This window comes from Molothrus ater, chromosome 4 (assembly GCF_012460135.2).
Source record: "Molothrus ater isolate BHLD 08-10-18 breed brown headed cowbird chromosome 4, BPBGC_Mater_1.1, whole genome shotgun sequence".
NCBI classification, from domain to species: domain Eukaryota; kingdom Metazoa; phylum Chordata; class Aves; order Passeriformes; family Icteridae; genus Molothrus; species Molothrus ater.
In genome coordinates, this window is record NC_050481.2 from 16,767,224 (window position 1) to 16,794,897 (window position 27,674).

General features: G+C 44.8%; 1 protein-coding gene across 3 annotated transcripts in view; it reads left to right on the forward strand.

Annotated features, from left to right (window-relative positions):
- The window catches only part of SEC31A (SEC31 homolog A, COPII coat complex component), a 40,607-nt gene extending 13,503 nt beyond the window's left edge, over positions 1-27,104 (forward strand). Inside the window, exons 13-29 of one of the 3 annotated variants that reach the window (XM_054514595.1) lie at positions 313-387; positions 2,447-2,497; positions 3,215-3,292; positions 5,516-5,591; positions 6,176-6,354; positions 7,822-7,948; positions 8,096-8,241; positions 9,860-10,033; positions 11,338-11,511; positions 14,662-14,791; positions 15,755-16,108; positions 19,216-19,263; positions 20,731-20,789; positions 22,688-22,960; positions 23,350-23,469; positions 25,563-25,634; positions 26,497-27,104. In XM_054514595.1, coding sequence (XP_054370570.1) covers positions 313-387; positions 2,447-2,497; positions 3,215-3,292; positions 5,516-5,591; positions 6,176-6,354; positions 7,822-7,948; positions 8,096-8,241; positions 9,860-10,033; positions 11,338-11,511; positions 14,662-14,791; positions 15,755-16,108; positions 19,216-19,263; positions 20,731-20,789; positions 22,688-22,960; positions 23,350-23,469; positions 25,563-25,634; positions 26,497-26,676 — 2,316 coding nt within the window. In that variant the 3' untranslated portion in view covers positions 26,677-27,104. The remainder of the gene's footprint in view (positions 1-312; positions 388-2,446; positions 2,498-3,214; positions 3,293-5,515; positions 5,592-6,175; positions 6,355-7,821; positions 7,949-8,095; positions 8,242-9,859; positions 10,034-11,337; positions 11,512-14,661; positions 14,792-15,754; positions 16,109-19,215; positions 19,264-20,730; positions 20,790-22,687; positions 22,961-23,349; positions 23,470-25,562; positions 25,635-26,496) is intronic. The other 2 variants (XM_036382029.2, XM_036382031.2) reach the window with 2 other exon arrangements.
- The last annotated feature ends 570 nt before the right edge of the window (positions 27,105-27,674 follow it).

Consider the following 27,674-nt stretch of genomic DNA (forward strand, 5'->3'; position numbering starts at 1 on the left):
TCCCCATCAGCTAATACTTGTACAGGGAGCTGGTGAGAAGGATTAAAGCTGTGGGATAGCTTTAGATGGGCTTTCACTGCTCACTCTAAGCATGTAGAGGTTTCCAAGTGAAGCAGATAAACACATGGTTCACCTGCAATAACCAGATGGAAGCCTTGCCCACCTGCTCAGGTGCCCAAGTCACTGAAGGTTTTTGCATTTCTCTTTATTACATTTGGTCTACTCAGTCACTAAATCTCCCTGGGTCATTTGTGCCAGCGAGGGAGAAAATGAAAAATTGTGAATTGCAATATAGTTTTTAACTTTTTAAAGGTGAACTTCGAAGAGGATTCACGTGTTAGATACCTTGAGCTCTTAGGATACAGGAAGGATGATCTGAAGAAGAAGGTAAATATGTGAGATAAATAACTTTTGAATTTCAGAGTTTAAATTCAGAATTCTTACAGAAAACACTTTGCTCTGTTGGGTTTTCTCATTAGTTGTGTCTTCTTGCAATATGGATGTTCAGTGGAAATGCCAGAGCAGGCAACACACTTCAGAGGTGTGTCTGCATCTGGCTGTCCATTGTTGATGAGTGAAATTCTCACTCATCAAGAGGCTTTGATATTTATTGATTCAGGCTATTCATGTAACTTTGCTATGTGACACCCTTCTACTTGAGCATGGTGGAATGGCATCTGCTTTTAGGCTTTCTGGTTGAAGAACATGTAAGCAGTTTTCATTAACTAGGAAAATCTGGGATAGTCTTTTTTTGTTTCTGGGAGACATCCTTCATTTTTGAAAGAAAAAGAGAAAAAACAAGCCCAAAGGTCAAACGTGGTTACATTTGGAAAAGCAAAGTTTGGATTACCAGGAAGCAATTTGCACATCATTATAGACCTTTCTTCCCAGCTGGAAGATTTTTACTCAGTGTTACAGGGAGTTACCTGCTGTGCCTTCTGGCTCTGTTGTTTTCAGTTGTCTACCCAGGAACTATCTAGTATTTCTTCAGCTCTGTTTCAGTGGATTTTAACATTTGACTCATTTTCATTATATGAAACTAATGTTTTATTTTCAAAGATTGGCTCCATTAAAGTGTATTGTGCTCACAAATTAAATGCCTTTTAGGGCAAAATTAATATGATTGTGGGAAAAAAATAATGGTTTTGTTAAGTTTGTCCTCAGCTTCTAAATATTTGTCCAAAGGCAAGCACAGCAAGGGTAATCCTGTTTTTGAAAAGCAGATCTCAATTAGAAAATCCAGTTGAAATTCAGTAGTGGTTCTGCAGAGTGGCCTCATGAGATTAAAGCCCACTGCTTGCTTTTGCTTTGGGTTTATATGCCCTGTGCATAGGAGAAGCTGGGAGAATGGGCCCAGCTGAACTGGGTAGCTTGGAATGCTGGGCCTATCTCATTATTTCAGTATTTAGGGGAACAGATTGAAGGAGCTACAAAGTCCTGGTTTTATGTAGCTGTTTTCTGAAAACATTCCACGCAGAAGTTGACTCCATGTTTTTTTAGTGTGAAGAAGCAGCATAATACAGCTCATCTGAAACTTTGTGATACCCAGATGGAAAGCTCACTAGATCACAACTTGGTTTTCCTATTATTGGTACCATTAGGAAAGTAAAAACAGAGATCACAGATTTCAGCTTCTTGTAATAAGCTGTGAAGAACGTGGGAAGGGTGGGTTATATTCTTAAAACCTGTGATTCTCATGGAAGCCAAGTCCTGGATTTTTCATTTTTATTGTAAACTAGTGATTAAAAAAGAAAGAGAAAACTGTCTCCAGCAATTTGAGCTCAGCTCTCTACACAAACCAGGGTACACCCACAAGGGTAAAATAAAGCCTACAATACAAAAAATAGTAGATAATTTTAGGAGCAATGTGAAACCCAGGCTCCCTGATGCTGAAATAATATAGAAACTCTATACATGAAATTGTTGGTTTTGAGAGCCCTAATTGAATCTGGAGTTATGGTTTGCTTTGCAAAGCAGTAGAAGCTGGGCATTTTAACTCTTTTTTTACCTTGGAAAATCCTAGTCCACAGCCAAATGCCTGATGTCAGGAACCCACAGCTTCCTGACAGGCTCTCTGTTCCACAAGGATTGTCACTGCTTTATTTTCCCTCACCAGAGCAGACAGAGGATTTTGTCCGTCATGTTCTGATACTGATTTTATTCCTGTAGTTTCCAGCAGCTCTCTAGTGAGGTTTGAGGCCCTTGAGCTGACTATTAAAGGTTTAAAGGTGTATGGCAGCTGTTGTTTCCATCAGAGCTTGGGGTGCAGGTATCTTAGCAGTAAATCCATCTCCAGGCTGGAAGAGGAAATGGCTTTAGTTTTATGTTAAAGTGTTTAATTTCATGTTCACTGTTGTGCAGGCAATATAGTAGCTACATGTGCCAGTTTTGCAATCTGAGAATTTGGTGCCTCTTTAAAAGGGTACTTACTTAAATCATTTTCTAGATCACATCTGCTCTGAATAAAGAAGGTCTTGCAGATGGTGCCTTGGGAGAGGTAAGCAAACACATGTATATAACTCTGTGGTTACTTTTATAATGCCATAATAATTTGTAAAGTAATAATCATTTTTCTTTCCACTTGATAGCTGTTCCAAAGTAAGTCACAAATAATCTAGCATGTGGCAAGTTCCTACATTCAGTAGGATGAAGGTGTTATTTTAAAAAACCAACCACTTCTTTTCCATTCAGATGTTCCCCTCCTTTTCCAGTGAAGGGCTCTCAGTCACAGGTTTTAATATGGGTTTCACTGGCACCTGATAGCAAGAGCAGCACCTTCATCAGGCTTTAAAGAAAGCAGGACTGAGTGTGTGGTCCTGTAACTTTTCCTGCAAGAGTGGTAACTACAGTTCAGGCACTGCCCACACTGTAATTGCAGTGGCCTGAGTCTACAGCAGGACTCTGCAGTGCTTTTGTGGCACAGACAGTTCAGAGTCATCTGTAGCTGCCTCATGGGGAAGAAAGTTTTTTTTTTTGCATGTTTTGAGGCAGCTGAGGTGAGAACAGCACAAGGTACTGTGTAATGACAGAGAGTGAGGAAACCCAGCTGGGCCTCTACCCTGTTTGTGAGGCTCAAGAACATATTGCCAATGCATTTCTGTGATTTTCAGTCTGGTTCTAACTTGGCTGGTGGAAGGGTGACAGTACTCTGCAATGCAAAGTGTTTCTGCCTGTTTTGCTGGTGGATGTTTATGGCATCTTCTCTCTGCTGAAGGCTCCTGCAGAATCTGATGGATCTGTGCCAAATGAGGGGGATGAAGGCCAGACTACAGAGGAGGAGTTCTTGGGAGAGGTATCTGTTGCCCTCTAGACTAACCCTGCTGACCTCCCTGTATTTACTTTGTTCCTTTAAACAGCATTTCATTTTCTTGGCTTTTCCTACTGCTGAGGATATACAGAAATACCAAAAATTATTTATAATGGTAAAACTGGACTCTTGCTGGGATTCTGTTTCATCTGCTTCAGGCAGTATGTTCAGCTAGGTTTACTGAAGCCTAGTTTATGTTCAGCTAGGAGCACTGAGTTTGTGCTCAACCATGTCAGCATTTGGGATCCTACACACTGTTTGGATAGGATTGTTTTCAACCCTGTGTTTTACATATGAGAATAGGTCTCTAATTAGCACTAAGGACTGAGCCTCTGCCTTGTGAGGTGTCACTAGCACTGAAAATAGTGTGAACAGGCCAACTTCATTCTTCCCCATTCCCTCAGTCCCCCTTTTGGGTTAGAATTTGGGCTGGTAGCTGTGCTTCCTGTGCTTGGTGCCTGTCTGCAGCTCTCTGTGGAGATGGGGACAGTGGTTCAAGGGTCATGCCTGTTGGGCTGGTGCAGACATAACAAACAGCCTGTTAAAGACATCAAAATCAGGATGCTTTCCTTGGGTTAGGTGCTTGATTGCTTGTTAGTTCTGTAGGCTCTGTAGTGACAGATGTGTGTTTCTGACAGTGTAAGGGGTTTGCTGTATGCAGTCATGAAGATATTGGATATCTCATTACAAATGTCTCTTCTAGGAGAGAATTCACAGCCACACATGACCTTAGTCTACCTAAATATTTGTGAGCCTGGCCTGAAGCCACTGGTGATGCATCAGGGCATGCTGTCACATACATAAAGTAACTGGATGGGCACATTATTCCTGTGGTAGTCACAACGTGCTCTCAACCAATACCAAACACACATCCAGTGTTATCTGACAACAAAATCATTTTCCAGATGCTGTGTCTTTTTCATAAGCCAAACATAAAGCTTGTTTCAGACTTGCTTCCCCCTCCAAATGAATGTCTTTGGTCTACTCTGTCCTTCAGTTTAGCTGAACAAGCAGGGTGTTCCTGAGCTCCCTTAGTGTACTGGAGCAATGGCTTGTGACAGTGGAGGTGGTTTGTGGGCCAGGTTCTGCACTCTGCTTAGCCTGTGCTGTGAAAGTGGATGGTGAAGAGAGACTTCTCTTTTGGTGCTATTTTTTATTATTGAAATGTTTGAAATCCCAAAATCCAGGTACTCACACAAAGTGGTCTCTGCCTTAATTCTGGGGGAGTTTTATAGAAAAAGCAGTCTCTGTCTACTGAACATTCCTGTCCTGAGTGCTACACTGGACTTCTGTGTTGAAAATTAAGCTTGTGTTCATGTGTAATTTGCTTAATTAAACCGGGGTGTGTGTCTGGTGCAGAGGCTTTCATGGATGAGCTGAAATTCAAAGTGGAGTAGGGTGGAACCTAGGTAGCATTAATGGTAGACTGTTCTTGGTAAGGGTTAAGGCTGAAAGAGAAGGAAAGAAAAGGATTCTGAGTTTCTCATTGTAGCTGTAGCTTTGCTTGGAGGGGGCTGTGTGTATATGGCTACAGATGGAAGTTGGTGCCCAGGATCCAGGTGTCTGGCTGCTGGTACTTGTGAGATAAAGGAACTTTAATTGGTAAAGCAAAGAAAAACAAGGAATTAATTAACTGCTTCCCATGAGCAGGCAGGTTTTCATCCCTAAGAAAGCTGAGCTTCATCACATGTAACAGTGACTTGGGAAGAGAAATGCCATCCCTGCAAACATCCCCCTCTTTCTTCTTCCTCCAGCTTTATATTGTGCTGAGCATGATGTTAAATGGCCTGGAATATCCCTTGGGTCAGTTTGGGGTCACCTGTCTGGTTGTGTCTCATCCCAACTTCCCATGCACTCTGCACCTTCTCACCAGAGGTGCAGTAGGAGAAGTAGAAGAGGCCTTGGTGCTGTGCAAGTGCTGCTCAGCAAAAGCAACAACATCTCTGTATTATCAACACTGCTTCCAGGACAAAACACACAGCCCCATCCTGGCTACTCTGAAGAAAAGTAACTTTACCTCTGCCCAAGCTGGCACACAGGGATAACCTTCCCTTTTAAGTTAATGGTCTCTGAGTTGACTGGTAGTCTGAAATTCAGACTGGTAGTCTGAAAACTTAACTTGCAGTGCAAGAGCCATGTGGTTTTAAAATGTTTGAATTTTCTAAGTGTTTACATAATCTCAGAAATTATTCTTTTCCTTTCTTTTAGACGCTGAAGGACCATAAAAAAGAAACTGAAGATTTGGGACCTGCAAAGACAACATTTAACATTTCTGTTAGTGGAGGTATAAAAAAACCTTGATATTGATTTTATTGTATGTACTGTTATTTGTAAGTACTGCTGTTGATACTGGTGTTCTAGTGAGAAGGCAGATGCTGCACAGATAGTGAAGGATTGTGATTACTTGCCTCTAACTAACTTGAGACATGCAGTCTCAAGGCACTTGAAAATACAGCTTTTTTAAGGAAGGAAGGAAGTTGTAGAGCACTTGTGTACCCCCTTGCTGACATGCAGCTGCTCTGAGTGATAAAAGAAGATACGCTTGGTCAGGCATGAAGTGCTGTTTCTACAGAACCTCCCAGGGCATCTTGAGTAACACAGAAACCACTGACCCCTGTCTATGTTTGGCTTTTTATGGCACTGTTCAGGTAGTTGTTTTAGGGGCCATTTAGACCTCTAGGAACTTGCTCTGTCACGAGGTAAGTAATGTTTGACAATGCCCCTGTGGCATGGCTGTGCCCCTGTGAGTACCTGGCTGGGAGTGGGCCGTGCCAGCATTGTACAGTTGGACAGCGTCACCTGCTGCTGCATCCATCCCTCTGTGGCTTTTGTGGCAGCATTTGGAAGTGCCCCCCTGTGTCGTTGCAGATGTGGATGGACTGATCACACAGGCTCTGCTGACAGGGAACTTTGAAAGTGCAGTGGATCTGTGCCTGCACGACAACCGCATGGCCGACGCCATCATCCTGGCCATCGCCGGCGGGCAGGAGCTGCTCTCCCGGACTCAGGAGAAGTACTTTGCCAAGATGCGCAGCAAAATTACCAGGGTATGTGTTTCAGGTCAGAAGTAACATGCTCATATGCCTTTGGCAACTCCCTTTTTCACCTTAAAACGCTTTCTTGCCATTTTATAGATTTATTTCTGTCAGATGTTAGTAAGTGTTCAAGTCGGTAAGATCTCAGAGCAGAAGGATTTTTGTTACTCTTTTAATTCATAACGGGACAACAGTACACAAGAGTATTCTTTGTCCCATCTCCAGTGTCTCTGAGTTGCATATACACCAATAGATTGTCAACAATAAAGCCAAATGCTTTAAGAAGGGCACATTTTCAGTCTGCTGTTCTGTCACTTTTTCACATGTGACCCATGCTCAGGGCCAGCAGCATTATGTTGATTTCTGCCCATGATCAGCCTTCACAGATTTTGCTGATGCTTTGTTTTACTGCATGCACAGAAGAGAGAGCAAAGTATGCCCAGGGTAGATTAATCACCCTTTGTCTAGGAGACAGGGTGTTATGGCCAGCTGGTTATTGTTATTTTCAGCTTTTTGCAGTGCTGGGGTTGCTGATGCTGCCTGTGCAAATCTTTTCTTTTTTACTACCAATAGGAGAAAGAAGTGACAAGAGGTTGAAACTGGAGAATTGCCTTTAAAAGAACAGTTGGTTTAGCAAGGGTGGCAGCTTTTAGAGGAATTTCTTCACTGTAGTTCATCCTTTAGGAAAAGGTTTTTATGAAGAGCTGACCAGTTATCTGTGCCTATGCTGACAGGCAAACATTGACCTTGTAGTTAGGATGTTGTATTTGTTGTTCAGGTGTGTTTTTTCTCTTCTGGTCCCAAACTGCACACATACTGCTTGTTCAGCTGTTTCTGAGCTTGAAGTCTTGGCATGAGAAGGCACTTTGTTCACTCTAGAGCAGCACAGCTGCCAAGTCTGTCTTTTGTCCAAAGCAAAATAACTGGAGGCAGAGTTTTAGAAGGATGAAACTGGAATTCCATTCTGAGGGCTGTGCAGAGGTGGCCTGTGTAGGGTTACTACAGCCAGCTCAGGTTTATATTGCTGCCAGCTCTTTATGCAGCCTTTTCAACTGCTCCTCACTGGTCAGCTTGAGACCAAGAGCTTAAAGCTGAATGAAACAGTTTAAAAAACAAAAGTCATACATCTCCCTGGGCATTGTGTAGAAGACTTTATAGCTAAATACTTGGTAGGCTATCTTTGTCTGCAAAAATAGTGCTGAAAACCATTTGCAACAGCTTGTGGAGATTTGTGTATTCTTTTCTTGTTCATTTTGTAGCAAGAAAAATCAGCCTCTGCATGTTCTCTGAGCTTGTTTTGTGATTTTTTTCCTTTTTAAGTAAGATGTGCTCTTGTGCAGCTGTCGAACTACAATGCAGTACCTGTCATGACCCTGGATATAGTGGGGATGAGTACACTGGAGCAGATCCAAATTATCCTGTGTATTAAACAGAGGAAGTCCTAACAAGATCCTAACTGTGGTCTCTCTCCTGCTCTAGCTCATCACTGCAGTTGTAACAAAGAACTGGAAAGAGATTGTGCAGTCTTGTGACCTGCAGAATTGGAGAGAGGCCTTGGCTGCTGTGCTCACTTATGCCAGGCCAGATGAGTTTACAGCCCTCTGTGGTAAGGACTCTTCTTAGACTGGATAATTCCAGAGCAGTATCGTGGCTTTGCTCACAGCTCCTTGGCAGGTTGCTTCCCCAGCTTAGCAGTGGTGGGGAGGGATAACCCAGAGTGATTTACCAGCATCTTTGTTCTTATTTTATCTAGATCTCCTGGGTAGCAGGCTGGAGAATGAGGGGGACAGCGTTCTGCAGACGCAAGCTTGCCTCTGTTATATTTGTGCTGGCAATGTGGATAAACTTGTCGCTTGTTGGACCAAAGTTCAGGATGGAAACAGCCCCTTGTCCCTTCAGGTTGGTAATTCGTTTAAGAAAGGTGTTGGAAATAACAGACTGCAATCATTTGGCTCTTAAATCAAATTATCTAGTGTAGAGCTTTGCTGTCTGATGTACATCAGGATGCAAGCCTTTCCTTTCTGGAAAAATAACACACAGATAGGATACTGGAAAATGCTGGGAAGTACAGTGGCCCTTGCACTTGCCTTGTTCTTTGGGCAGTGGTACTAATACATTTCTTGTGTAAAATAATACTAGTACTTAGTGTTTTGGTAAAGAAGGGCCTTCCAGTGCTTGCATCTTTTGTGGTTAGGAAATATTTGTACTTTTGGAAGTTCAGGAGAAGAAATCAATAGAATTAGATTTAAATCTGGAGAGGCAGTTGTAGGAAGGTTCTCATGAGAGTTTTCCCTGGGGGTTTGCACATACAAAGTTTGGTTTCCAGCAGTGAAATAGATTGCTTATAGCAGATATCTTGAGGGAATAGGGTTGATGGGTGGAATGAAGCAGTAATGGAATAATTTATTTTATAATACAATGCTAGTTTCTTCCATCTGTTTAAGGCCTTTGAAGAACCAGTTTTAGAAAGTATTTACTTGATTATACTGTGAGACTCTTTAGTTAATTGAAGGAACTGATGTGTATCTGAGTTTTGCTTCATGTCATTAACTCTCTGAATTATCAAAATAATTTGATTTTGAGGGCTTTATTTACAGAGTTACCTTCAGTTTGAATTTGCATTTTGATTGCATGGCATTTCGTCTCTCAGGCTGTAAAATTGGAAAATGTTGTTGAAGTCCTAATTAGGTGACTTGTTTACTATGATAGTGGCAATAGAAGCTGTTGTTTTGGGGTTTTTTTCACTTGCCTTTTTTCAAGTACTGATTTGTAGGGGAAAACAAATGGTTAGAAAACAATTTTTATTATTAATGTATGGTTGAAATCTTTTGTGTGGTACACTCTTGTAAGATTTTTAAAAGGGCTTTAATTTTGGGAAATGAATATTTGTTGTATCCTTTAGTACAAATACAGTAAGAAAAACATAAGAAAACAGAACAGAAAATATTCCTATAATTAAAGACTAGAAGGAAACCCAACCAAGACCAGCTCTGGTGTTGGGGGATGTGCAAGGAAGGCAGGTTATAGAGTATTTCTGGTGAATATCAGGAAAACAATTTTGCTGTAACAACCAGAAAAGTATGGACAACTCTTCCAGAGGAGTTTTTAGATCCTTTGAAGATGGATAAGAACTGACTTACTGAAGCCCTGTAAACGAATGTGCAGTGCAGTAGTGGTGACAGGTATGATGTTGTCTCTGCTCTGAGGCTGTCACCAGATAATGTTATGAAAGCATCCACTTGGTGGAGATGCTCATTGCTGATAGAGCCCTGTTTGATAAAAGCAGTTCTTGGGAAATCTTTTGGCTCTGCTGTTAGGAGGTGCTTGGAGGGTGGTTGCTGTTCCATGCTCTGGGAACAGCTGTGCCTTTGGTGCAGCCGGGAAACCTGCGCTTGGCTTGGGCTCCCCACAGGGTGAGAGGGGTCCTGCCAGGGACAGACTAAAGGACTAAAGCCAGGCCCTGCTTCACTTTGTTGTTCTCACTTGTGAGTGGGTTTCCCCCCTCCTGATCTTTCAGGATTTGATAGAGAAGGTGGTGATCCTGCGCAAAGCTGTGCAGCTCACGCAGGCCGTGGACCCGAACGCCATGGGCGCCCTTTTGGCCGAGAAGATGAGCCAGTATGCCAACCTGCTGGCTGCTCAGGGCAGCCTGGCTGCAGCACTCTCCTTCCTCCCTGCCAACACCAACCAGGTAAGGGGCTCTTTGCTCCCTCTCTGCCTGTGAACAGGTGTGCTTCAGCAGAGGTCTCTGCGTGCTGCGGTTCTGTGGTATTTTCTCAGCTCTCCACACAGAGGAGGAATGAGTGAATCTGACTGCATGTTCTTAGAAGGCTAATTTATTGTTTTATGATATTATATTATGGTGTGCTGTGTGTTGTGTTGGGTGTTGTGTGTGTTGTGGGGTTTTGTAATGTTTTTTTTAAATTTTTTTAAGCTTTTTTATTTTTTTTAATTTTCAAAATTTTTAATTATTTTTATTTTCATTTTTTTATTTTTAAATTTAATTTATTTTATTTTTAAATATTTTTAAATTTTATTTCTTTTATTTTTATTTTATTTTTAAATTATTTTATGTTTTTATTTTATTTTTTATATTTTATTTTAATTTTTTATTTTATTTTATGTTTTTATTTTATTTTATTTTTAAATTTTATTTTGATTTTTATTTTTTATTTATTTTTAAATTTTTTTTTTATTTTAATTTTATTTAATTTTAATTTTATTTAATTTTAAATATTATGCCATACTAAACTATACTAAAGAATAGAGAAATGATACAGCCAGAAGGCTAAAAGATACTAATGAAAAACTCGTGACTTCTTCCAGAGTCCTGACACAGCTGGACTGTGATTGGTCATTAAGTCAAAACAATTCACATGAAACCAATCAAACAACCATCTGTTGGATAATCAATCTTCAAACCACATTCCAAAGCAGCAAAACACAGGAGAAGCAAATGAGATAAGAATTGTTTTCCTTTTCTGTGAGGCTTCTCAGCTTCCCAGGAGAGAAATCCTGGCCAAGGGATTTTTCCAGAAACTATGACAGTGACATGGTTCAGCTGCTTGATGTGCACTTTGGAATGTGACAGTCAGGCTGTTCCCCTCACCCTGCACTGGCCTTGCTGAGCTGGCAGGCCTGCACAGACTTCTGCTCCCTCTTAGTTTCACACCCTTGTGCCTGCAGCCAGTGACTGCCAAAGGGTGTCCTTCCTGCAAGCCAGACATGGCAAATGAAATGCCATAAACATTGGGTTGTTCTCTTCTGACTTCCCATCCTCCATCAGCTGATACTTGTAGACAGTTTGGGAATGAGGCAGGCAGTTGTAAGGCAGTTCCAATGGCCTCAAGCCTCATGCAGAAAAGACTTATTCCAGTGAAATAAAGCAGGCTCAGAGGGGGCTCATCAGTGAGTGGCCACTCAGCCTCCTGGTGTGCTGCCCTGGGTGCCAGGCAGTGCACCTCAGCTCCCTTCCCTGTCCTTTTCTGCTTGCAGCCCAACATCGTGCAGCTGCGGGACAGGCTCTGCAGAGCCCAGGGGCAGCTCCCAGCAGGACAAGACGGCCTCAAGGCGCCCCATGAGAGAGAGCCCATGGCCAAAGGGAGAGCTGGCCCCGTGGCTGGACGGATGCAGGCACCCCAGGCTCCAGCCCAGCAGTATTACCAGCAGGTAAATGGCCTTTGCCAGTAGGGGAGGGACATGCTGCTTGAGTTCTGCCCAGTGATGGATGTAATCATTTTTTTCTCTTGATCTGAGGCTGTGTGACAAACCTCTCCTGAGAGCCTTGTGGTGAAGGTCACTGGTGCTTCCTTTCAGTCAGTACAGATGCCTCCTTTACTCCTCATCTGGAAACATCCTTTAAACACCTGCTTCTGAAGATTAGGTGTTTCCCCCTTTGTTTGAACATGTGCCAAGAGCAGCTGTGTGGGAGAACAGCACTGCAGGAGTTGTGTGCTTCCTCTCACAGTCCCTGATGTTTCTCCACCCCTAGCTCTGATTTTGGCTGCAGAAGTTGCTGAGCAGTGGTTATAGCAAACTGAGGGCGCTTTAGTGCAGCTGTGGGTATAGCCTGCTGTGAAAACACCTTCCCAGCCAGGTGTAAGAGGGCAGGGGCTAGTGGGGAGTGAGCTGTGTACAAGAAAGACCAGGTGAGTATGAGACTAAAAAGGGAGCTGTGCAGGGAGGAAGAAGAGAAATGGGGGAGTGAAATTTTCTGGTTCTACCTCTAACCTGAGGATGACACTGCAGCAGAACACACTGGCCATCAGGGCAGCGCGGTGTGTTGGGCAGCCCTGGCTGTGTGTGCTTAGAGCACTGCCAGGTCTCTCATCCCCCAGCACAGCACTGCAGCTCATCTGGCCCCCCCTCTAAAGGTGCTCTGGGCTGGGCTTTTCTGGGAGCAGAACTATGTTAGGGTTGTGGGTGTTCTCCTTGGGCAGAGATTGGCACAAGCAGAGGGATCTCTTCTCTCTGCTGCCCCCAAGCACTGCCTGCCAGAAAAACCAGGGAGGAGGGATGAGGAAAGGAGGGATGAGGAAAGGAGGGATGAAAAGTTGGGGGGGGTTGGGCATTCTCAATGTCAGCAGTAGGTGTTAGCAAGGTAGATTTCAGAAGGGACAAAGCCTTCATCCAGGATTTACCTTGCTAACCCCATTGCATATGGTATTAAATGCATCATCATTTATAATCAAGCCTACTCTGCTGTCTGTGTCTTTGGCCTTCTTCCTTGTAACCAATGAGTTGCCTTGAGAAGTGAAGCTCTGTGTGTCCTGTTTGGCTCTGGAGAATAGCACCTGTCCTCTAGATGCTGAGATATCAGCAATGCTTTTTTTAAAACAGTTCCCTCTTTCTCCCACTGTTTCTGAAATGCCTCAAGCAATTATTTCATCAAGGCCTGCTCATTTATTAAAGGCTGGGTGTATCAGAACCCCATGAGTTCACTGGGAGTTACAGCCCCCTGTCTTGCTGGCTTTTCAGGGAGTTCATCCTCAGCAGGAAGGGCTTGAAGGGGACAGGTGTCAGTCAGAAAGGTTCCCAGCTGATGAACCAGAATGGAGAGAAATGACATGTTTGAGTGTTAGGATACTTGCTTGGTTTGACTTCTTTTAAGAAGGTGTGTATGCAGGACTTGTTCAGGCTTGAGGCAGCCTTAGTTTGACTGCTGTCCCAAATAGGAACTTGTTCTTAACACTTGGATTCCTTTCAGCACAGTTTTGTTGAACTCTCTTTTTCATCTGAATAAACCAGGCGTGAAAGGGGGTGAAAAGTCTTTGAGATTCTCTGGTGATGAGTGATGCAGGCATTAGCAGTGGCTGTTGTGCAGCTGACTGCACCATCAGCTTAGCACTGTGTGGGGTTAGACACACAGAGACTTGAGCCAGCCAGGGCTGCAGGGTCACAGCTTTCCCTCTGCTTACATCCTTGAAGCCCAGCCATGTGTCCTTTGTTGCCCACTCCTTGCTCAGGAGTGTGCCAGGCCCAGGAAGTTCTTGATTTCTGTCCCATCAGAAAGGTAGGAGTGGTTGTATGGACTTGAAGCCGTTTGGAGTGGCAAAGAAGGAAGATGGAGGAAAGGAGCTACGGGAGACTGGCTGGGAAGCAATTACCATTAAGATGTGTATTTGTGCATGTGCAAGAGCTGAATATCAGTTTTTAACCTTTCAAAACTATATTTTAACCTTTTTAAATTCATCTGAAGCTCAATTTGAACAGACTCCTTCTGTGTGAGGCATATGTTTGAATTTAACATGGAACCTGGGGCTTGCAGCTGTGGTTAGTGATGCTCACTGTCATGGACCAGTGGGGGGGGCTTCTGCAGTAGGAAAATGTGATGAAAGATGGAGACCTGGCTGATTGGCACACATAACACTGCACTTGCTCCACAGCCTATTGCAGCTGCAACACTGTGCTTCGTCCTCACTCTGCAATTCACTTTGGCTCCAGTGATTTTTGTCTGCCTTGAATGCAATTCCCTTCTTCCTCTGAGATTTTATGGCTGTTACAAGTGCCAGCATGCAAACCTTCTTGCGTTCACTTCTTTGCATCTTGATTTGTGAAACCCTTTAGACTTTTTTATTGTTTTGTTTTCCATGATTGGTATTTCTTTGTTCGATTCAGGTTAGAATTGCCCCTACTGTCACTACCTGGAGTAACAAAACTCCTACTGCCCTTCCCAGCCATCCTCCTGCAGGCTGTCCCTCTGACACACAGGTATAACCTTCATTATTCCTCCCTGAGCCTCTGCTCCACCCCAGTGTGTCCCCTGGTGTAATCTGTATTCTTGGCACAGTCTGTGCAGATAGATGGACGGAGCAGCTCCCATGTGTGCTCTGGTTTTACTCCTCTGCATCCCCTTACTTCTTTTTCACCAATGCCCAGAGGAGTGGCACTGGAAAGTCTTGAGTGGGAGCTCAGTGTGACCTGAGTCTCCCCAGCCCTTCCCCACAGTGGAATATCTGAAGTAGGATTTGTCCTTTCCCCCTTTTCCATGGAGATCAGAAGCTGCAGAGTTACCATTTAAGTTGAGTTGAAAGATAGCAGGGAGCTCTTCCTTATGCAGGCAGGTGTGTGCTGCTCTGCTTGCTGCTGAAGTCACTGCACATCCAGCTGTGCTTTCAGTGCTGTGCTGGGCACCCTGAGGCACTGGGGTGGTTGGAGGCATTTGCCCCTGTGCTGTTGATTCCCTTCTTCCAGGGAATATGGTTTCAGGCCTTGAAACGTGAACTTATCCTTTTGCTGCAGTTCTGCTTCAGCACTGCATTACCATTACTAATGAAATCCTGTCTCTCCCATTTTTCCTGTAATTTATTTTTTTGACAGGGAGACAACCCACCTCCTCCAGGGTTTATTATGCCAGGTGCTGTTGGCCCCAGCATGCCACCACAGCAAGCCACATCTTCCAACTACAGCATGTACTCGCAAGCAGGAACGCGGCCAGCATACCCACAGAGTGAGTAACAGCAGCCTCCCCCTGTCCCTCCCACCCAACTGGGCCAGCCCTAACTCAGGGATAACCCTGAGTCCCCTCCTTGTGGGTGGCAGTGTTCAGACCAAGCCAGGCCCACAGTTCTTGCAGGGTGGGGAGAAAGGTGAGGTGACATCTGAGGGTTGTCATTTCTTGGTGGGGTGCAGGCATCAGACACCCTCTGTCAAACATTCATCCTTGCTGAGGTGCCTGCCCACAGCTCTCAGGCTCACTGCCCAGCTGGCCTGGCCCAAGGTTGTGCTGGGGTCAGAGACCCCAAAGTCTGAGTCCTGGCAAAGCAGCACAGGCCTGGCAAAAAGAGACACAGCTCATCTCATTCCTCATTGGGGCTCCATGGCAATGGGAGAGGGGATGAGGAAATGAGGGCAGTAGTAGAGGTAAGTGAAGAAGGGGGCAGAGCCCTGGCTCACCCAAAGCAGGGACTGAAAGTACTGGCATGAGGGAGGAAAAATGGCCATAGATGGGCAGAGGCAGTGAAATCAGGCTGCAGCACCCACAGTGAAAGGCTGTGAGCTTACATTCATTCCAGAGTCTTTATTCATTTCCTTGGCCTAAGTTTTCCCTTTGTGAACACCTGGGACGGGGCTTTCCTTTCTCTGAGAGCCCCTGTGAGGATTGCAGTGGTCCAGAAGACAGCAGTGTCCATGTGTCCAGCCCCACCCCAGGCATCATGGTGGCTCTGGGCTGGAGGGTGTGTGTGGGAGAGCAGCAGTACTTTGAGCCAAGCCATCCTCTCTGTGCCTCCCAGTGGCAGGATGGGGATTTAGGCAGCCAGAGTTGTGGGAGCCAGGATTTGGCTGGGCAGGTAAGTGGTTTTGGGGTGTAGGGGCATGAAGAGAGGAGAGTCAAGTGAAGAAGGAAGCAGAGGCAGATGAAACCTGCTGCTCTGTTGTGAACTCACTGACTGTTTTTTCTCCCTGTTTGTAGCATATCAGGCCACACAGCAGTACTCTGGAACTGGGGGACCAGCTCTCTATCAGCCTCAGCAGCCTGTTGCTGCCCCTGCTTCAGCCTCTTACCCCAGCCCTGCCCCTAACACCACCCCTTCCTACCTGCCCTCTGCCCCTGCCCACTCCATGCCCTCCCCGCTGTACCCCGGGCAGCCTCAGCCCTCCCCAACCAGCCTGAATCCCATCTCTTCCTTCCCTGTTCCTCCTTCTGGCACGTCCTTTCAGCATGGCAGGCCAGGACTTCCAGCAACTTCTGTGGCTTATGCATTACCTACTGGACCAACAGGTACTCTGCCTGCAACCAGTGACCTTCCTGCATCCCAGAGAACAGGTCTGCGCTTGGACAGGGGGGCAGGCAGGGAGGAGGGAGGGGTTTGCTCTTCACCCACTCAGTTAAATGTGCACTTCTTGCCTTGTGAATGCTTTGTAAAAAGTTTGCTTTTGCTTAGAGGTCAGTTCAAAGCATTTCTAAACCACGACATCACTCCTGTGCATCTGTGATAGGGCTCTGTTGACCTTGCCACTGTCACAGAGCTTTTGTCTTGCCCAAGACAGGATGCTACCACAGGCTTCTTATGTTGTATGCTCTGATGGATCATGAAGGACCATGGCTCAGTTTTAACATTGGTGTCAGAGCCTGCACTGTGACTGGAGAGCAAAGTACAAAAATGAACAAGTTTTCCTAATCGCTGCAGACAGGATGATCCCAATTCTCCTCACTGAATGATTTTGCAGATGTGATTTGCCCATGTCCCTGGCTCTTGACAGCCTGTTAAGCCTGGATTGGCAGCATATTTAATTCAAACAGTATTTCCCATAGCATCAGCTCTCTTTCATTATTTTGTCCCTAACCTGTAATTGTGCTGGGATTTACTGAGGTTATGAATGCCTTAAAAGAGAATCAGAAGTGATTTAGAAATGCTTTTACACGTCTCTTCCCTGAATGTGGATTAAAAGCATGTGTGTGTGGCTGACTTAGGAGCATGTTGGAGCATGCTTGGTGAGAGAGCACTGGCTGAGGTGGGGCTCCATATCTGCTTGTGACTGCCTGGGTGTCACTGCTGTGGGACAGTGGCCTTGCCTGCCATGACAAACCTTCCCTTAGCAGCCTGTGAAACAGCAGCTTTGCATGTCAGACAGTGCAGGAAGAATCAGCAGTCCTTTTCTAAACCTGCTCATGAGCACCCTTCACATCCAGCTGGTCCAGCTGAAGAGTCAAGGAGCAGATCTGGGAAGCAGAGGGTACAGGGAATACTGGGCAAGATTTGAGGGATGTTTTGGGCATGTCTGTTTTGCCTGACAGACACTAGTGTGCCCACTGTCATTCCCTCTCTTATTTTAAAAGTCTCTTAGGGGTGATGCAGTGCAAAAAAAGCATTTTGCCTTTGGCAGCATGAATCCTTTGAGTAGGTGCTCCTGTTCCTGTCCTTGAGGCTGGCAGCTCACAATACTCCCTTGTGTTTGGGGGAAAAGTGGTCTTTTGCTATGCCAAAAGATAGGACTGGTGTAGGACTGCCAGAATCACAAAGGGAGAAAATTCCTTTTCCATCCACCATACAGCCAGACTGGTGTCCTTTCTGCTTTTGGAGGTGCTGTAGTGTGATCTCTCCTGGCCCCACGTTACAGGGCGTGTCAAACTTGGATCTCTAAACCAGAGGAATTATTAAATTGGAAGGAGGGAGAAGTGTTGGATAGGGTTCTAGGCATGGGATGTCAAGCAGCACATTATAAGGCAGACACCATAGCTTCTGCACCTCCAGATAAATGCAAGGAACAAGAAAATTGTTCTTTCTTATCCATTTTACTGCTCAGCTTGCATCACTGGCAGGCACTTCTTGCAGTGATGTGACATAACCCACATGGCATGCTCAGAGTGGGTTAAGCTCTTTTCAGAGTTAAAAATTGTTCATATTAGGCTTTTTATCAAACTTTCTGAGAACTATCAGTGCTGCTTCTGTTTTTCTCAGCAGCTATGGTGAGCAGGGTAGCCAGTACAAAGTGTCGGAACTTCAGGAACCCAAACTTGGGCATCCTCTCTGATTTCTGCAGCCTTGGGCTGAAATGCAGGGGTGGACTGCATGGTGAGGGCATGGTGAGGTGCTGAGCCCAGAATGGCTCATGCATACACACAAGTGATGATTGCAGCTGGAGAACTATGGAAAAAAAGATGAAATGTGTCTGAAGAGCACACTCTGTTCTCTTCCAGGGTTTAGATTGCACCTTTCAGAAAGCACACCAACAAGAATAAAAAACCTTGTTTTCTAAGTGCAGCAATGACAGTGTACATGCTTAATATGCTTAACCACCAACACAATTGGTGAGCAGCTGCACTGCCTAGTGGGGGATGCCTTGGCATGAGATCCTGTAGAAGCACTGAGATCTGCAGCCAGAAGTAGATATCACCTGTAGCTCTGAGTGTTCTGGTGCAGTGATGCTGGTCCTGCTTTTGTGCATGGTGATGATCTTATCTGGGAACATCATGCTTCACTTTGCAGTTGTGACTCATTTAAAGGCAGGAATAACGGAGGAAGGAAAAAAATATCTCAAATCTGAACTCTTGAAAAGAGTTCACACCTGACCTTTGAACTGGCTTGGATTTAAAGATGCATGTAAAAAGGAAGAGTTCTGTAAATATTTTCTGGATTTTTTTCAAAGGCACATAACATCAGTATGTTAAGCTGTGCTTGAAGCTTCTGTAAGCAAGAAAAGCCCACATTTAATTTTATATTCAATCCCTTTCACTTTGTTTTGTGTTAGATCTTAGAACATACTTTCAAGGGAGTCCTAATTTTCAGCATCTTGAATCTTGTTTGAAAATGCAATAGACCAGCCCTGAGCTAAGCAAAGTGTTTTTACCAGAAGTATGAGCATGCCAACCCCGGGGGCAGGAGTTATCTTATCCCTCTTTGGAATGGTGAGGGCTTTATTGGCTTCATTTGCCATTTGGGTTTGTTGCTCAGTCTGAGCAGGCAGTGTGTGTTTGTGTGAGTGTAAAGCTGATGTGTGAGCATTCTCCTGTTGCCTAAAGTCAGGGACTTCAAGCATCTCTTGAAAAGCTTTCTGGAATGGTAAAATGGTGTTCAGAAGATTGTGGCTAAGAGTAATGGGCTGTCAGCTGCACTGGAATAGAAAATGAGAACATCAGAAGAGGGAAGAAAAAGGGCCAGAACACTGCAGCATTTGTTACAAACTAGAAACACTGATTTACTGCATGGAAAGAGCAACGGGCTTGTTTTGGGGGAAAGTGGACAAAAGTAATTTCATGGAGGGGTTTGAACAAATGGCTTGTCTCCAAGCTGGCATTGTAATTTGGTTAGGTGGTTTTTTCTGCTGATGCATGTTGTGAAACTAAATTGCTGGTCAAAAATTAAAGGCCAACTGCTTTATTATTTTTGAAAAAAAGTATTTTTTTTAGCTATCTTTGCATTTTGTCTGCAGAAAGTCTACCATCTCAAGACCAGGCCTCTCCCTTCACAGGTGAACTAGGTACCACCTAACCTGAAAATAATTGCAGCCACTACATGAAATTAATTGAATGGACATCAATTATGCGAATGTTCTTTACAGAACATTAGGTGTGATGCTGTTTGCCAATTAGACTTTAATCAAACTGATTTTTAATTCCTTAATTGAAACCAATAACAACATATCCGGAGTTTTTAACCACAGAAACAAATTCTTTTTAAATATTTTCCTTTTTAAATGCAAATTATTCCAGGAAATTAACAGCAGTGACAGTCTGGGAGATTTTCTTAACGTCCTATTCCTATCAGTTAGACTCCCTGTATCTGAAATACTCTGGGATTTTCTGGATAAGGAGGAATAGAGGAGGCTGCCAGGAGATGGCATTGCCTTTGGTTAAAGAGAAAGCTGCTGTGAAAGGGGTTTTGAATAGTTGTTCATTTACCCCTTTACCATGCTCTAGATGTGGAACTTGCTTGACAAAAGCCTGGGAGCAAATGACATTTCAGATAAATTGAGCAAATTCTGCAGTAATGTTAACCTGTGCTGTCTAAGGTAAATTCATCATCTGCTGAGTGAAAAACACTGTGGTGAAAAAGTCCATTGAGCAGGGCTTTGGTTTTGTTGGCTTTTTGTGGCTTTGTGCAATAAATCCTGATTACTGGGGCACTGCAGTTAATAATGCCTGGGTGTAATGCCATGGGCCCAATTCCCTGTGCTCCATGAGGAGGTGGGCAGCTCTTTCCATGCACTGATGGGAGCTTTGGGGTGCAAATCTCACAGCTGCAGGGGGCTTGCTTTCTTGGGAGAGCACAAGGGTTGGTGCAGAGCAGCACCCCAGCCTGGGAGTGAATCTGCTCACACATCCTCTGTGCTTCCAGTTTTAAACAAATCACCCCTGGTACAGAAAGCCAGATTTTCCCACCTTGCTCAAGCAGCTCTGCTCTGATTTGGGGATGCAAAGCACCCAAAACCATGCTGTAGCTGGCAGGGGAAAGCTGGGTTTATGGCTCTTTGGTGTTTCCAAGGTGACTGGGTGAACCTGGCCTGAAATGCTTAAGGCCTCTGATGCCTTTTCTTTTTGTGTGGTGTTTTGTGTGGTGTGGCTGGGGAGCTTCATGTACAAATGTCATGGATAAGCTCTCTTCACATACACAGTCTGTGTAGCAGAGCTTTTTGGGGCATGGTAGGCCCTCTTCAAAGGCATGTCTGCTCAAAGCTCTCTTTTTCTGCAAGAGAATAAAAAGTTAATTATTAGGTTATTAGCTTGGGAACAGTTGGCCAAGTTCCCAAACCTTGCTCAGTGGAGCCCAAAGGGTCTGATGGCAGGGATGTTGGGAGGCTCTGGCTGGCACAGGAGATGTTCTGGCCCTCAGGGAAGGGCAGAAGAACAGGCAGGTCAGGGCCATGGCATGGATCTGGCCCAGCTCAGCTTAAGAAGGCATCACTGCCCTCTTCCCAGGTACTTAAAGTCTCCTCTTTCTGTCCCAGGGCCCCAGAACGGCTGGAATGACCCTCCCACCCTCAACAGAGCTGCCAAGAAGAAGAAGGTACTCTAGCAACTCCTACCTCAACACAACTGAGTGCTGATCCCTTGAAAAACAATAGTTTAAGCTGCTGCTGGGAAACCTGTTGGCAGGAGAAGGGAAGAGAAGGCTTAGCAGCAAACAAAAGCTGCATCTCATGAGCAGAAATGGCCTTTATGTCTCTCTAATATGCATTATCCCTCTCCAAATGTCTAAGCCTCTAAAGAGATGGTGGGTTTTTGCTGAAGTTGTGGTTGTTAATAACAGCATTGTTCGTGGTTTGGAGCAAATACTTCCAAATGTTTTCATCTGCAGTAAAGCAGCAGAGTTTTGCAGGAGATGATATTTAGGCAAAATGAGGAGGCTGTGCAAATTGTTATAGATTATTGACATTGCTGGAGCTGAAAGCAATTTATCCTGATTAAGGGCCTGACCCTGAGAGATCTGTTGAGAGTAAGACAATTTCCATGATGGAGATAATGTAGTTTTGCAAAATGGATTTAAATTGCAGCAGGGCAGGATAACTGGGAACGCTTGGCACGGAGCAGAGTGAGCCTTTTCATCCAGCCCTGGTGCTCCTGCAGGCTGGAGTATCTCCACAGCAGTCAGTGTTATCCACCACTCTCTGACCCTGGGAGGCAAGAGTTAGTCAGGAGTATGTAAAGTGTGGAGAGAACAAAATATTAGAGCAGCCAAGATAAGGTCTGGGTGAAGGCAAAGGCAGAAGCCTTCTTTACCCTTTGGGTTTTGGTCTCTGCAGTTCAAAGTGAAGAAGCTTTTGGAGGCTGGATAGAGAACTCTTAGTGCCAGAATAACTGCTGGAGCAGAGAGCTCAAGAAGCAGCCGTGTGCACACGAGATTTTTGCTACTTCTGTTGAGTGTGTGTCACAGCCAGAATTTCTGCCATAGCCAAGGCTTGCAGGTTGGCTCCTTCTAAATGAGGAATGTGTTTGTTGCATTCCCTCTTGGGTTTTTAACAAATCTGTCAGTCATGTTTCTATGTTTGTTTCCCTTCTGTCCACTGTCTAAGGAGTGGTTTAGGATATTATAAAATGACTCACCACATGGACTGTTATAAAAAAGAAGAAATATCTGGCATTTCAAGCCAGAATTTTCAGCTGTTTTCCTCCTAACTAACAACTTATTCACCACTCAAAAGTTTATTGCTGTGATTCATTTCTTTTATAATTGACTTTGTTGCTGGATTGGGAATTTTTTTTTCCTATCCCAAACCACTAGCTCAATTCTAGCATCATTCATTCAGGGTCCTGTAATCTTCCCTTTTTTTTTTTCCATGCACACCTGAAGAAATGTGCACATTCCCATGGAAGCCCTTTCTGTTTTGATTCCTGCATGATGTGTAGCAGAGGCCAGTAGCTCATTTTGTTTTTTCTTCCCTGTACCAAATGTTTGTGAAAACCCCCTATGTAAAGACTGGCAGATGCTCAAGGATGAATCTGAAATCTGCCTTAGTGCAGACCTGTGTGCCAGAAGCTTGGAAGGCTCTCAGAAGCTTTACTGGGGCACGTTGCTGGCTGTGACCTACGTACTGTACTGCATGGACAAAAATACACCCTTGAAAGTGAGACACAAAAGTCTAAATATAATGACCCAATAGTAAGAATAGATGTAGGTGTGGGTTAGTTTTCTCTTCTAATAGTGCTGTGGTTTGAGGGAGAGTGGCTCTGGTTGGAGGTGGCTGCACTCAGCTCCTGTGGCCAGGGGCAGGCTGGGCTGCACAAGGCACTCACTGTGCAGCAGAGGGATGGCTTTGGTCAGCCAGAGCGACATCTGGGCTGTCTGCCCCTGTTATTTCTGTATCCCACGCTCCCAATCACTGTGCTTTGGGAAGTCTGTGAGAGCTGGGTGTTGTGCAGTGCCTGCAGCAGCCCCCCCAACATGAATGCCCTGTTTTTCCCCAGGTCCCTGAGAACTTCCTGCCCCCGGTGCCCATCACCGCCCCCATCATGAACCCGCTGGCGGACCCGCAGTCCCAGATGCAGCAGCCCCAGGCTCCAGCACCTCCCAGCAGTGCACCCAGCTTCCAGCCTGCCCACCTCCCTGCAGGGCAGATGGTGCTGCAGGGGGGCTTCCAGCCTGCTGCCCAGCCCCTGGGGCCATCCACCATGGCACCCACTGCCTCCAAACCCAGCACGGAGGGGGCCCCGGGGGCCCCCATTGGCAATGCCATCCAGGTAAGGTAGCCCCAGCACTGCATGGGTTGGGTTGTCCAGCAGTAGAGCCTGCCAGGCAGGATCCTCTTGTCCAGGCTTTCCTTGTAGCTGCAAAGTGTGCTGTGAGTTTCTAGGCACTGGCTTTACACCGTGCTGGCATTTTGCTGCTCTAATCTCTACCTAGATGGCACTAATCCTATAGTCAGTGTGGGCCAACAAGCTGCTTCCTTCTGCAACTTTCACAGCTTCCCAGAGGGAGCAACAGCAGGTGCTGGTAAAGTCACCTCCACACAGCCCCAGGGAAGAAATAGGAGTTGTGCCAAGCTGGGCAATAATGCCACTCGGTTTAGCTGAGAACCACATGTGGGCACAGTGACCTGGAAAAGCCTCACCTGCTCTCTGTTGCTCAGCATGTGCAGGCACTGCCAACAGAGAAGATCACCAAGAAGCCCATCCCTGAGGAGCACCTTATCCTGAAGACTACTTTTGAAGCTCTCATCCAGAGGTGCCTGCTGTCTGCCTCCGATCCGGTAGGTGATTCTGTGACTTGTGATTTCTGCTAACAAGCTCATTTCAAAGGGAAGGCTAACAGCTTTAACACAGCCTGGAGCTGGATAGGGAAACATTTCCCATGGCAGCCAGTACCCAGTAAATGAGCTATCCCTCCCAAAGCTTCTCATTTATTGCTGATGGCCAGTAAATTACATGGCACCACAAAGCCCAGCTGCTGACTGTTCAGCTCATGCCTGCCACGTGCTAAAAGGTGGTGCTGGTGGCATGCAGAGAGCTTTGTGCGCTGAATTTGCTCGGTCAGCAGCACAGACTCATGCTCCTGTCAGTTCAGTATCACTCAATTGCTCAAAATCCTTTATTTAAAGGCTGTAGAATGCATTACATACATGGGTGTATGTGTTGGTATGTATATATAGTGGATTCTGCATTCCCTTTGACCTTTGCTTCCTCAAAGTGCCCCTTCCCCCAGATAGACAGAGAAGGCAAAAGCATTCCACTCATATCTGCACCTGGGGATTGCTTTTCTGCTCTGCCAACACATTTTGCTTGCTTCTTGTTAAGTCCCAGATATTTTTAGGCAGTGAAAGTGTTTCAGCCCACAGAGACAAGAGACACCACCCTGACTGCACACATCAGTTGTTGTCAGAGCAAATACAGGCACTGCTCAGCTATTGCATTCTGAAGGGGAAAATGGGAATAGGAACTAAAGAGTGAGGAGAACAGCAGTTTGCACTTACACCAGATTTGGCTGGAGAGATGTCTTGCTGTTTCCTAGACACAATTTATTCCTCTCTGTCCTAGCTGACCATCTGTAAAATGAAAATAGCATCTGCACCTTTTCATGGGCTTTGAAACTAATGTTTGTGTGATCATGCATCTGAGAGTTAGGCAGTCCAGAAGAACTGGGGTTTCTTACCTGCTCCTCCTGGGGGACTTTTCCTTAGATATCTCAGTTCCTTGATGACATAACTGCTGCTGAGGAGTTTCTGCATGTGGCCCAAGATCCATGTGCTGTGTTCTCCTTTATGCCATCTGAACAGCTTTCCCTAATTTCTAGCACAGCAAGCAGCCAGCAGTTGGTCTTCACCCTTGAGCTAGAGCATTCCCACAGAATTTATTTTCTCCAGGCAGTTATTTAATCCAGAGAAACGTTTCCTCTTGCCAGGGAAAATGGCAGTTATCCTGAGTGCAGATGGATTGATGCACAGACTGATTTAGGAGGAAATTCCATTACTCTTGTGCACTGATGCCATTTCTGCTGCTGTTGACCAGCAGCTTTTTTCTGCTCCTGCAATTGTAACCTTGATGCTTCATTACTGTTTTATTACTCTGGAGTGAAATCTACAATTTTAGATGTTGGTTTTTTTTAAAAAAAAAAGTGGATAAAAGTTCATTTCTCCAGCAGCTGCAGCTCCAGGTGAAATGTACTGGGGTTGTTTTAAAAGCCTTTAGTGGCAAAATAATTCCAGGAACATGAGTGGGTGGTTTACTTTATAAAAGTCATAGAAGCACGAAGTGTCTGTAAGGACAGACTGGGTCAGGCTATTAGTTTTTCTGGTAGGCTATTAGTTTTTCTGTTGACACTAAAAACTTACAGACAAACTGCTGGCTTTACTGATCACATGAGGAAGAATATAATTAGGTTTTGTCATAAATGATGACTGAGCTGTACACACTTAGAACTGGAGAATCTGCATGTGCCAATAAACTCACTGATGTTGCTGGATACTTCATTCAAAAGTAAGAATTTTATCTAGTTATCACTATGCTTTTTCAGTGAACCATAGGAAAAAAAATTGTGCTGCAACTCAGAATTCTGTCACTTTTCTTAACAGCTATGCCAGTGGGGTTTGCAAATGACTAGTGGCTTTTGGGGTGCACCTCTGCAGTTTTCTATTTTCTGTAGACAGCTGAAGAGTTCACATGTGGAGAACTACAGTCATGTGGTCTTTCCTAGCAAAATCAGGGGAGTACAGAACAAAGAATCCAAATAATGTGTTAGCAAAATGTTGAGAAAGGAATTTGATGTGCTGCATGGACCTATTTGCCATGATATCAGATTAGTCTGGTATTCTAAAAATTGCTGTCCTTTGATGTGTTTGTCTTGCAGCAAACCAAGAGGAAACTGGATGATGCAAATAAACGCCTGGAGTTTCTGTATGACAAACTTAGGGAACAGACAGTAAGTTCTGTTTTACTTCCCCCATCCCTCAATCACATCTGACCAATGATTTCATTGGTGCAATACTACTTCTGCAGTATGTAGCAGGTGCTCATTTTTTCTTTGGAAGTGTGCTCCACATCCATTTATTGGAAGTTTGCATGGATTTCTTAGAAATCAGCCAGTTACTGTGCCTGGCCCCACATGCCTATGCAGACTTTACAGTGTTGTTTTGGGATTGTGTCATGAGTTTTATGGTGCTATGCAGAGGCTGTGCTGAGCCAAAGAGCAGAGCTCCCTGCAGCAGGCACCACTTCTCTGCTCCAGGCAGGAACTGAGACACACAGCCTGGGGTCAGAACAGAACCCAGGGGACTTTGATTCTGGAGGCTCAGTGACTTCACTGGAAGGAGATGTGCAAGTACTTTTGAAGATCTGGTAATTTTTCCAAAGCCTTTCAGGAGGCTTTGGCAGAATAAAGGACTGTGCTTAAATGTCTCAGTACCTTAAGATTAGAGTGATGTAATCCTCTTGTTGTCAGGCCACATTTGCTGAGCAATTAACCGTACCCAAAGGCATAAAAAGCTCAGTAGGTTTTTCTGCTGCCAGGAGTGTGTCACAGCAGGTCTCCCACCCCAGGGAATTGCATCCAGGCAGGGAAAGCTTGCAGGGCATAGCAGTACTGCAGAGAAGGTTCTATTCTGGTTGAAGTCTATTGTTAGACTTTTCAATGACTGTTCCCAGTGTGGTGCAGCTCTGAAGATGGCTATCCAAATAAAGGAGCTAAGTGCTACACCTTCCTGAGAGCCAAGTGCCACACTCAGAACTTCCTTTCCTTTCCTGGTTCCTTTCCTTTCCTTTGTGCTGACCTGCCTTCCTTGCAGCTCTCTCCGACCATCATTAGTGGCTTGCACAGCATTGTGAAGAGCATCGAGACCCGCAACTACCAGGAGGGACTGAACATCCACACACACATCGTCAGCACCAGCAACTTCAGCGAGACCTCTGCTTTCATGCCAGTCCTCAAGGTTGTCCTCACCCAGGCCAACAAACTGGGGGTGTGAGGTGTACCCCACATTGCCAAGCCCTGGAGGTTGCTTTCCCAAAGAAGTGCATTTCTGCCGCAAACATGCGGGAAATGGACCGAGCGCTCTCCCTCGCAGCATGGCGCAGTAGAGCTGACAAATGGCATTACACCCTCCCTGCAAAGTACCTGGTTCTAGAAGGGCTGTGGAGCCCTGGTGCTTTTCTTCTTATTTTAATCCTTTTCCCATCCCTAACAATTCTCATCTACAAATAGTATATTTAATGGGTGATGTCCCACGTTGTCAATTTTTAGGTGCATGTTACGCTGCTCAACAGTGGCTTTTAATAACAGATGTATGTGTTGAAACAACAAGATAGGTTGTGTATTGGACCCTAAAACAGATTCTTCCCTTCCACCCCACTGTTCCTTATCCACCAGATTAAAAACAGTCTGATCATGTTACAAGTGTATTTGGTCTTTCATTTTATGAAGCTGCTTGCAGTTCTGTTATTACCATTTACGTGTTAAATAGCTTAATTGTGCACTGGGGCAAATGAGCAAAATAAAAGCTAATGTGATATTTTCAATAAATGTAAATTTATTAAAATTTGTCTCTATGAAGTGCAGTAGAGGGATTTTGAACTGGAGTACAGTGGGGCTGCTTTCTGTTGTGTCCTGGGCATGAGAATACTTTTGTTTTTCCTTTTTTTATCACTAAACAGTCTGTGTACACACAGAAAGATCAGCAGTTGGAAGAAATGTCTGGGTTTGGGAAACAAAAGAAGCAGTTTTGCATTAACCTAAAATATCAGTCCTTGTGGAATGTAGATTTGGCAGTGCATACTGCAAGAAATAATCTCAATAACAATGTCAATCACTGCTGGCTTCTGTGACTTCAAACAGATTTGTTAGGCAAAACAGTTTTATTTCCTTTCCAGCATTTTCTTACTTCATAAGCTTTTAAAATTGGTGAACACAAGGTTTCAACTTGAAGTTACCTTATTTCAGGAGTTTAAACAACACTTGGAGTGAATA